This window comes from Megalobrama amblycephala, linkage group LG3 (assembly GCF_018812025.1).
Source record: "Megalobrama amblycephala isolate DHTTF-2021 linkage group LG3, ASM1881202v1, whole genome shotgun sequence".
Taxonomy (NCBI): Eukaryota; Metazoa; Chordata; class Actinopteri; order Cypriniformes; family Xenocyprididae; genus Megalobrama; species Megalobrama amblycephala.
The window spans coordinates 58,148,498-58,160,689 of NC_063046.1; the positions used below are offsets into that span (position 1 = coordinate 58,148,498).

The 12,192-nt window shown below is 35.4% G+C and overlaps 1 protein-coding gene across 1 annotated transcript in view; it reads right to left on the bottom strand.

Moving 5' to 3' along the window:
* Positions 1-11,894, bottom strand: part of pkd1l2a (polycystic kidney disease 1 like 2a) — a 35,689-nt gene extending 23,795 nt beyond the window's left edge. The window contains exons 1-5 of the mRNA XM_048183327.1: positions 11,576-11,894; positions 8,743-8,901; positions 7,550-7,741; positions 2,580-2,690; positions 153-300 (exon numbers count right to left, since the gene is read on the bottom strand). Of these exons, the coding sequence (XP_048039284.1) occupies positions 153-300; positions 2,580-2,690; positions 7,550-7,741; positions 8,743-8,901; positions 11,576-11,894 (929 nt within the window). The remainder of the gene's footprint in view (positions 1-152; positions 301-2,579; positions 2,691-7,549; positions 7,742-8,742; positions 8,902-11,575) is intronic.
* Positions 11,895-12,192: the final 298 nt, after the last annotated feature.

Here is a 12,192-nt window from a genome sequence, read left to right on the forward strand (position 1 = left end):
AATAAAAGACCTCTAAAGTGCACTTAAAGAAAGTACATTTTCATGACTGTTTCTTAACACACTTAAGTACACTTTCTTGCACATTTTTCATGGCATTTTAATCAATCAGTGCTATTACGTTGCATCATGACATACAGAAGGGCGACACTCACTCCTCTGGACTGTAATTATCAATGATGTGTCCATCCCCAGCATTCAAAGTGCACGTGAGGTTGCCTTGAAATGGATGCAGCAACCACTTCACTGTAATGGTAATGTTGTCAAAGACAGCAGCCAGTTTGCTCATCAGCAGATGAAGAGCTGATAGCAAGACGTGCAGTATTTAGGGAAAAAAAAAAGTTCAAGATTAGAGTAGATGTTAAGAAATTTTTTAATGGGGAATTATTTAAACATGGCCAACTTTTGATTCATAAAAGTCTCTAGCGGTTAAAAAAAACTGCATGCATTTTGCGGAAGAACATTGTTTTGGTTGTGCTTTAAGCTCTGCATTTCTGTGCAGATGAATATGACCCGTCAAAATAGATAATAATGCTTTACAATAGGGTGGGCGATATACCGGTAGATACGATCAACTGGTAGAAATTTGTCAACCGGTGGAGATTTTGGGCTATCGTCTTGCAGTATTGCGGTTATGCTCACGTGACGTTTCTGTGTTGCGCGGTCACAAAAGCTTATCGTTTGCATGCGTTTTTAAGCACTGCGGTTTAAAAACAGTTAATTTTAAACCATTGAAGCACAATTAGCATCAAAAGACAACTCATTTAAGTATATGCATGAGCTCTCTGAGAGACACGCGACATGAAGTCGCTGCTCATAGAGCTCGTGAGGACTGAACTGAGTGCTTTTTGCCGCCTAATCGGGCTTAAACGGCTAAATACACATACCTATGTATCAAAGTGGCGTGTATTTGCAAGTAAACAGAGTAATTTATGTCTTACGTCAATGTAAATAGTTGATAAAGAACTGAGAAATTGAGAAAGAACAATGCACGAATATAATGGGACCGTTCAGTTGGTCTTAAAGGGACAGCATCCAAATTTACCTGCTGTCATTAATGCTAATCAAACAACAACAAAAAAAGAGAAAGTATCTCACTGCTTTTGACTGAATCACTTTTGTAAATGTAATAAGAATGAATGTATATTTAATTTACACTGTAAAGACTATGCAGTGTTTGTTTAAACATTTGATTACTTTATATATTTTATGTAGTATTTCTAGTACTTGATGTTTTTTTAGGTAGATCTATTTCATTTGTGTCTTTGTTCTGATGTAGTTTGCTTTCTTTGCTCTTTCTTTATCACTGTTTATTTGTCTGCAGTAAGCTGGAGAGTTTTTTTTAGGATAGTATTAGTTTTGGTCCCACTTTATATTAAGTGGCCTTAACTACTATGTACTTACATCAAAAAATAAGTACAATGTACTTATTGGGTTCATATTGAATTGCAATTATAAATGTAATTACAGAAATTAATTACAGATGTAATTACATGCAGGTGTTTTTTTAAAATACAAGCACAATGTAAAAACATGTATGTACACAATAAGTGCATTGTATCAAATGATTAATTTAAATGTAAGTACATAGTAGTTAAGGCCACTTAATATAAAGTGGGACCTTAGTTTTTTAAATGATATTGAAAATGATAAGAATTATGAAATTTCAGTGTATTTTTATATTATAAAAACCTTGTTTAAAGCAAAAATAACTATATATCGTGAAATAAAATTTATCATATAGTGATATAAGATTTTGGTCATATCGCCCACCCCTACTTTACAATAAACTCTGTTAGAGAGTTACATAAGGCATTTCATCTGTTCACTAAAATACCTTTCTAACCTGTTGAGTAATAAAAACACCATCATCTCCGCCAACATTTCAAATCCCTTCAGTACTCATTATCTCCAAAAAGCCAAGCCAATGTTGATTCTTGTTTTATTACGAGCTCTGTCGCGTTCTCTTTTTGCCAACAGACTCTTCTTTGTTTGGCGTTTGTTTTAAACAGGTGATTCCCCAGAGGATCGAGATTTAGCTACTCCATGTCAACCTTTCTCACTCGTTGTGACAACTAACCTATGCCACTCCCACACCAGACATGTGTCAAAGTAGCCGGAGAATCTTTTCTCTATTTACGGATATGACAAGATACGCACAGGCGAGTGACATGTACGTAATTTCCCGCCAACAAAACACTAAAATATAAACACTTATAATAGGCTTACCATAGTGAACCAGGGTATGACAAAAACACGTTTTGGAAGAAGGACTGACAATGTATTGACTCATTATTTAAATTTAGTTCATTTTGTTACATAGTGTACCTTTAAGTATTGCTTGTGTAACTTAAATGTTCTTTCGACCGACAAGTCTAAATAAATGGAGGATTGTGCAACAGATAAGATGACAGAATCCATGCAATCAGTCACGTACTGGGGTAATAAACAAAGTGTCTAAAGGCCACAGTGTGTAATACATAAGAGACAATAATGCACCATATTATCAACATCAGATACGTTGCTTTTTCATTTAATGTTACATCATGTTTCATACTAGGTGGGGACAAAAGAGTTCTGACCATCTTTGCAATGATATTCCACTGACAAGTAGCTTCCCAGTGCAGGGCACGGCTCTCCAAAAGATGATATATCGGCAGCAGCCTGACACACCTGCAGCCCGTGGCAGTGCTCTTAACAGAAAACAAGAAACAGAACAGTTTTACATTCAGTGTGCAAATAATCACTAACATTAATCACTATATGCTGCTGAATGCACAATTGTACATGCTCAAATAAACTATTGTGTGAGTAATACCACTGTAAATATTGAACTCGTGCATACAGTTGGGCATAATTTCCTTTTTATGGCTAAGAAGCATGTAATCTGATAGTTGCCGAGTATGTGCTTTTGTAAATGATGAAGAAGCTTTTTGCGCTTTATTGCCCTTCATGGTTTCTGTGTCACAAAAAAGAACGCTTTGCAAAGTCCATATGTTCCCCATTAATAATAAACTGTATACGTTTGGGAGTGGTTGCATGAAACACTTGCAAATATATAATAAATCATCCCCCGGTTTCACAGACAAGGTTTAAGACTAATCTCAGACTAAAATGCATGTTTGAGCTGTTTTAACTGAAAGCAACTTGCACTGACATATGTTAAAATATGTCAGTGTCATTTTTGTGTCTCAAGATGCACACCAGTGATGTTTGTTTCTTAGGCACATTTATAAAATCAACTTAAATATCCTAAGTGAACTAAGACCTAATCCTGGCTTAATCTAAGCCCTGTCTGTGAAACCGGGCCTAAAAGTTACAAATGGACTTTATTGTTAATGGCACTTTCCATAAATACAGTGAGGTTAAAAGGTATGTAACTCTTTAAAAAAAAAAAAAAAAAAGACTTTTTAACACTTTGCTGTTGATTGTAAACCTCAGGTCAAACAAAATATTTTATGAGCTGCTGAAATTTCAGACTTTTTATATGACGTTTGGAATTTTCACAAACATGTTTCCAAAATTTAAGATGTCTAAATACAGTTTAAAATGCTGATATGTGTGATTTAGGAATAAACAGTAAATAAGCATAAAAGTCAAAAAGACAAAACTTAATAAATAAATTCATTACGATCAATAGATATGAGAATGGATAACAGTTACCAGATAACACAGTTTTTTTGTGTGTAGTGTTTTGATAAACTTATATTTCCCAGAAACATATTTGTTTATTTTGCGTTAAAATAACTTGGGTAACAGAGTTGAATGATTAATCTTAATGGATGCGGTAAGAAACAATTTGAAGTCATGTGACACCTAAATACCTTGGGTAACAGAGTTGAATGGTTGATCTTAATGGATGCGGTAAGAAACAATTTGAAGTCACATGACACCTAAATAACTTTGTATAACAGAGTTGAATGGTTGATCTTAATGGATGCGGTAAGAAACTATTTGAAGTCTTGTGACACACCTAAATAACTTGGCTAACAGAGTTGAATGGTTGATCTTAATGGATGTGGTAAGAAACAATTTGAAGTCACGTGACACCTAAATAACTTGGGTAACAGAGTTGAATGATTGATCTTAATGGATGCGGTAAGAAACAATTTGAAGTCACATGACACCTAAATAACTTTGTATAACAGAGTTGAATGGTTGAACTTCATACAGATGTAGATGCGGTAAGAATCAATTTGAAGTCACGTGACACCAAAATAACTTGGGTAACAGAGTTGAACGATTGATCTTAATGGATGTGGTAAGAAACAATTTGAAGTCACGTGACACAAAAATACCTTGGGTAACAGAGTTGAATGGTTGATCTTCATGGATGCGGTAAGAATCAATTTGAAGTCATGTGACACCAAAATAACTTGGGTAACAGAGTTGAATGGTTAATCTTAATGGATGCGGTAAGAATCAATTTGAAGTCACGTGACACCTAAATAACTTGGGTAACAGAGTTGAATGGTTGATCTTCATGGATGCGGTAAGAAACAATTTGAAGTCACATGACACCTTAATAACTTTGTATAACAGAGTTGAATGGTTGATCTTCATGGATGCGGTAAGAATCAATTTGAAGTCATGTGACACCAAAATAACTTGGGTAACAGAGTTGAATGGTTAATCTTAATGGATGCGGTAAGAAACAATTTGAAGTCACGTGACACCTAAATAACTTGGGTAACAGAGTTGAATGATTGATCTTAATGGATGCGGTAAGAAACAATTTGAAGTCACATGACACCTAAATAACTTTGTATAACAGAGTTGAATGGTTGAACTTCATACAGATGTAGATGCGGTAAGAATCAATTTGAAGTCACGTGACACCAAAATAACTTGGGTAACAGAGTTGAACGATTGATCTTAATGGATGTGGTAAGAAACAATTTGAAGTCACGTGACACAAAAATACCTTGGGTAACAGAGTTGAATGGTTGATCTTCATGGATGCGGTAAGAATCAATTTGAAGTCATGTGACACCAAAATAACTTGGGTAACAGAGTTGAATGGTTAATCTTAATGGATGCGGTAAGAATCAATTTGAAGTCACGTGACACCTAAATAACTTGGGTAACAGAGTTGAATGGTTGATCTTCATGGATGCGGTAAGAAACAATTTGAAGTCACATGACACCTTAATAACTTTGTATAACAGAGTTGAATGGTTGAACTTCATAGATGCGGTAAGAATCAATTTGAAGAATCATTTCAAATCAACTTCAGACCATATACTTGCCAACAATAAAATGGGAAAATGATCTCTCAATAGCTCCTGATGCCAACTTCTGGACCCAAATCTGCAAAAACATCTATCTTATGTCCAAAAATGCTAATCTTCAATTAATACAATACAAAACACTTCACAGAACACATTACACGGGCAATAGATTAGCTAAAATGGATTTTACATCAGAAATTTGCACACATTGCAGTCAGAAATCCACAGATACATACATCCATGCAACCTGGCACTGCACTCCCATCAAACAGTTTTGGGAAGAGGTAACACAGTCACTATCCACTTTAGTGGATTGCCACATCCCACTATCGCCCTCTCTCTGCTTGCTAGGGGACCTCACAATAATTAATGATAAATCTATAAACTTTAAAATTCTCCTAATAGCTCTAACCATCGCCAAGAAAACTATCCTCATGAACTGGAAAACTCGCAACAACATACACATTAACCACTGGAAAAATCTCCTTACTGACTTCATTACATTTGAATATACATCTCACTCCTATAATTATTCATCTGAAACCGACCTCTGTCATCCAACACTTTCTGACCTCTTACAACTCTGAATCCCTTCTCTATCCTCAACTTCAACTCCTCCCACCTTATAATCAAACCACAGATATTACTGCATTGCTGTTATTGTTGTCATCATTGTCATTATTTTTATACTTTCATTAATGTTAATGTTATGATTGCTATTATTGTTTGTTGTTACCATTGTCATTATTGTTTTATTTATTGTTGCTCTTATCACTCTTATCATTGCCATTGTCATCATCATTGTCATCATCAACAGCATCATCATCATCATTATTATTATTATTATTATTATTATTATTATTGCTATTTTGGAATAACTAACCTGGTTTTCATTGTCAATACCACTATATTTAAAACATTGGATTATTTCCAATCCCCCCCTAATCTTCTCGTGTTTTTAATGCACCACAACGTAGAAGAGAAAATATATATACATACATTGAAAAACCTCACAAACACTCAGGCAGGTGAGACAGGCGAGAAGTGGTTCACTGGGACAGCAGCTCTGTCCCAGGTTGACACACTCACACAATGTCCCCCTTCTTTTAATGCACCTTAGACACTACACATAACATAAAAAAAAAAAAAAAAAAAAGGACATAGGTACCGAAAAGATGCAGGGGGGAGGTCTATATTATATTATATTATATTATATTATATTATATTATATTATATTATATTATATTATATTATATTATATCACTAGCTGAAATTAATTGATTCATTGAGAGTGGTGTGACAATGGTAATCATTACATCGGACGGACAAAAAAAAAAAAAAAAAAAAAAAAAAAAATTTGACTAATGCCAGAATAGTGATGGTGGGTGAGTGGTGGTAATAGTGATGACAATGGTAATAAATGGGCACACACACACACATACATACACACACACACACATCACACTTATATATTTACACCTTTTTTTGTTCACTTCTGTAATTATGGGACTACTAGATTGTTGGTCATTGCACTATTAGAGTCTGTACATCTGTCTGTCTGTCTGTTAATAAAAAAAAAATAAATAAATAAAATCGCAATTGAGAAATAAAAAAAAAAAAAAAAAAGAATCAATTTGAAGTCACGTGACACCAAAATAACTTTGGTAACAGAGTTGAATGGTTGATCTTAATGGATGAGGTAAGAATCAATTTGAAGTCACGTGACACCTAAATAACTTGGGTAACAGAGTTGAATGGTTGATCTTCATGGATGCGGTAAGAAACAATTTGAAGTCACGTGACACCTAAATAACTTGGGTAACAGAGTTGAATGGTTGATCTTCATGGATGCGGTAAGAAACAATTTGAAGTCACATGACACCTAAATAACTTTGTATAACAGAGTTGAATGGTTGAACTTCATAGATGCGGTAAGAATCAATTTGAAGTCACGTGACACCAAAATAACTTGGGTAACAGAGTTGAATGATTGATCTTAATGGATGTGGTAAGAAACAATTTGAAGTCACGTGACACCAAAATAACTTGGGTAACAGAGTTGAATGATTGATCTTAATGGATGTGGTAAGAATCAATTTGAAGTCACGTGACACCTAAATAACTTGGGTAACAGAGTTGAATGGTTGACCTTAATCAATGTGGTAAGAAACTATTTGAAGTCTTGTGACACCTAAATAACTTGGGTAACAGAGTTGAATGGTTAATCTTAATGGATGCAGTAAGAAATAATTTGAGGTCATGTGACACCTAAGTGTAACCTATTCATGGAAAGTGTCATATAATAGTTGCAGTGGATGTACCTGACACTGTATCTACTATATCCACCCAGCTGCACTCGTCCTGCGGTGGAGATACATGTGAGGGAGCGTGGTTGGGCCTGCAGTAATGCACCGCCTTCCTGCCATAGAAGCTGTCATCAATCTCTATCACTTGACCGGAGCCACACTGAAGCGTAGCGTTATGATCAGCACAGGCTAAAGAGCGCCCAGACTCTAAAAAATATTGATCGATAATCAACTCAGGTTGAAACCAAATCAAACAGAGAAGTTAGTGAGAAAAATATTTGGTTACACTTTATTTTGATGGTCCACTTTAGACATTCTATTAACTACAAGTAACTTTGCAACGACGTGTCAACTAACACTCATTAGAGTATTAGTAGACTGTAGTTGGAAGCTTGTTTCCGACACTGAATAAAAATAAAAAAGGTAATTGCGACTTTTTATCTCACAATTTTGACTTTTTTCTCAGAATTGCATGATATAAACTTGCAGTTGTGAGTTATAAAGTCAGAATTGCATGATATAAAGTTAAAATTGAGTGATATAAAGTCAGAATTGTGAGTTATAAACACGCAATTGCAAGAAAAAAGTCAGAATTGTGAGTTTACATCGATCAGGCATAACATTATGACCACTTTCCTAATATTGTGTTGGTCCTCCTTTTGCTGCCAAAACAGCCCTGACCCGTCGAGGCATGGACTCCTCTAGACCCCTGAAGGTGTGCTGTGGTATCTGACACCAAGATGTTAGCAGCAGATCCTTTAAGTCCTGTAAGTTGCGAGGTGGAGCCTCCACGGATTGGACTTGTTTGTTCAGCACGTCTCACAGATGCTCGATTGGATTGAGATCAACTTTGAGGACAAAATGTTCACTTGCTGCCTAATATGTCCCACCCACTAACAGGTGCCGTGATGAAGAGATAATCAGTGTGATTCACTTAACCTGTCAGTGCTCATAATGTTATGCCTGATCGGCCTATGAAATTCTGAGAAAAGAAGTCAGAATTGGGAGATGTAAACTTGCAATTGTGAGAATTTTTATTTTATTTTTTTTTTCAGTGGAGGAAACAAGCTTCAGCAGACTGTTAGGGTTTGGGTTTGTAAGATAAGCTGACACATACTTGCAAAGTTACTTATAGTCCGTACAATGTCTGTTGGGGAGCATCAAAATAAACTGTTACCAAATATTTTTTTATAAAAAAAGAAACCAACCAAACTCGCAGATGAAGTAGAGCTCCTGGCTACAGTTACTGTTGGTTTCCCACTGAAATCCAGAATTTCTTCTGATGTAGCCACAGGATGCATTCAGCGAGGGCTCTTGGAGCCAGTTGGAATAACTAACATCCGAACCATCCAACCAGGACAAGGGACCTGAGAACAAAAGGTAACAAAAAAAACAACAACAACAACAACAAATATTTACAATTTTTATTCTTGTTTAGATCATAATGGAGAATAATCAAGCTGCTATTTTGAGTAAAAAGACATTTTGTTAATAATATTTCAATATAAAAAACCAGTGTGAAATAAATAACCAATAGAACTTAAATTCAGGGTAGTGCCTTATTTTAGTCCGCAGTTTTCCTGCAGAATTGGGCTACTTTTACACTGTTGCCGCATGTTTTACATATTTAGACCCTGAATAATGAATTTTACCAGGGGAACCCTGCCAAAAACACAGATATTACCCCCTGGAACTTGATTTTTAGTGGGGGACCCCCTGAAATGGTATTGGGCTAGTTTTGGGCTAGTTGTGAGTAGCGATTGGGCGGGTTTTGTTGTGAAAACCTTGCAACCCTGATGTAAATGCCCATCTCTGGAAGCATAGATGCCATGCTTTTGAAAAAGCAACATGCGCCAAACATCTATCTAAAATTTAAAAACCAGTTGTCCAACAATGGAGTACATTTAATGTCATGTTTTTACTCCAAACTCACTTCATAATGTCAGTTGAGTGTTTGAAACTTCCTTTTGTGATCTAATGTGGCTTCATATCACAGAATGAGGCAGAAATAAAGGCTTGAAGAACACAGGTGTTTACTCTTTATCGTATGTTTATTGTCTTCATATTTCACCAGTCAAAACACCTCTATCTGCGTTTTATTCTGCTAAAATGATAGCTGGGTGTCTTTGTCAATACAAGGGATTTCCTGAAAGTTTTATGACTTCTATGAGTTTCATTTTTGGACTTTCTGCGTGAGGGCGCCCTCCGGCTATGAGTATGAATGAAACAGACATTACATGCGTGCACTCACTAATAATGTTCACATCACCCTATTTTGGGTAAAAATAGGAAAAAATAATACTCCTCTCTAGAGAAATTTGAAGTAAACATATGCAAATCCATATATTTTTCTTCAGTGTAAAGAAGTGTACAGACAGGTTTTTTTCTCTTAGTGCATGCATAAGGTTTCCTGACAAAAAATACGATTTTTTATCATAATAAATTAATATTTTATAAAAAAAAACTTACACCTTTCTAATTATTTAGAGTTATAGGTCCCCTGCAGTGAAATAGTGTTATTACAATAGTAATATTCTTATTAATATTCTTATTAATATTTTTATTTAGACATAATAATAAATAATATTAATAATTAGTCATATTGATATATAAAAACAACATTTTTGTGTGCAGCCCCACAAACAAGCACAACAAACCTGGTGTTCTTTATAATTTCTTTCATTTTAAAAATCACATTTTAAATCACAATTTATCTAGAAAAATTGCAATTAGATTCTTTCCCCAAGTTGTGCAGCCCTACATCTATCTCTCAAAGACTTGCTTTATGGTGTCTAACCTGACTAAGGTATGGTTTCCTCACTATAAACCAAATTCAAAACTTCTCACAATTATTGCATTTGTGTCAGAAATCAGATAAGATGACCCAAATTTGTTTTGAGTAAGTCTTAGGATGTGTTAAGAGGGATTTGACCTGAATTTGACAAATTTACAATTAAAAATTTGGTCCCAAACCTAGGGAGTGATAGCAACCCTGTTACTACAAATATATATCCTTTTTGCCAATACAAATATCTACCCTGTTGTGATATATCAACTAAAAAACTCAATTTTTCCAGTACACCATGATGATAACTGAGCATTCTACTCTTCTATCTATAGGTGCTGGATATAAACAGCACAACAAAAGACTATACTCCCTTTTGCTTGATGCCTACAACAGCCATCCATAGAAACAGAGACAAAACTAGCACAAAAGGAGACATGGCAATAAAGAATGTGTCTTTGTAGAGCCAGAGATTGGAGTCAAGCCACAGACCCATTAACAACCGGCTGCTCTGTAGAGATAACAGATAGCTGGCAATAATGGTGTTAATGTTACAGTGTAGGTGCATGATTGAAAAATTGTTTATCTGTACATGAAACACAGCTGACAAGAGAGATAAGACATTTTAACAGTCAGTGAGTGTTCTGTCAGCTTATTCTGATAAAGCATCACTGACAAGCAGGGTCCAAATACATACATATATATATATATATATATATATATATATATATATATATATATATATATATATATATATATATATATATATATATATATATATATATATATATATATCCTGTGAAAAAAGTTTTCAAATTGGACATTGCTCTACCATAGAAAGGGTACTTCAAACCCTTTTAGTGAGCTCAATTTTTGTGATATCAACTTCAAATTTGGAACACAACCTGATTAGATATATGGCGTTGATTTTCTAGCAATTTTAGCATCCACATTTTTTTGTAAAAAATCTTATAAAATTTAAAATGTTTAGTTTAGTACATTTGCTTTACAGTAAACATAAACTTCTATAACTTTTTATTTAATTAAAAAAAAAAATGCAACAATCTGCACTGTCAGAATTATTCATGCTCAAAAAGGGAGTTAACAGGCTAATGGTGCATCTTCTAATTAATAAGAGCCTATTTATATTTTATTTAGTCACCAGAGCCTAGATAAATTTTCAAAGCTGTTATAAAAGGCAATCCATCAACAACATATGTCTTGAGAAGCATAGCCAGGAAACTTTAGAAATATACCTTCAGTGGCAGCAGAGTCCAGAGTGAGGTTGGTGGAAGCAGGCGCGAGTCCTATCCACCAATCCTGCTCCGTCTGCAGGTGTTTTTGGAGAAATTGCTGGGTTTCATCATTCTGGATGAAGGCCAGGTGCCCACCGCCCCGCTCACACCAAGCCTGAGCGCTGAGGAAACTGCGCTGCAGAGCCACAAACTCATAGCAGGAGCTCTCAAAGGCCAGCTGGTGCTCTGGACAGAAAAGTACCTCCTCATCATCACTCCAGATCGAGATGACATGAAAACTCACTATTAGAAACAGAGTGTAGAGAATGTGATTGTCCATCTTCTTCCTTCACCCTGTACATGAACAGACGCAGCCTGAACCCTGTGTATTTAAAGGCCACTGACGTCCGCCACCCCCCAAAAAATGATGCCGTCAATAGACTTGTTCAACAACAATGGTTTGACTGCTTGATGGCTGGCCTTTGTGATGTACTCTTAGATGCATTAACACAAAGCATCTCACTGTATTGTGCCCCTCAGGCCCCTGTGTAAATAACACTGAACAGAAGCATTGATGTCTACATCCACAGCCTGGGCAGAGAGAGATAAGACAAGTGTTGAATCCAAAAACAAAGCTG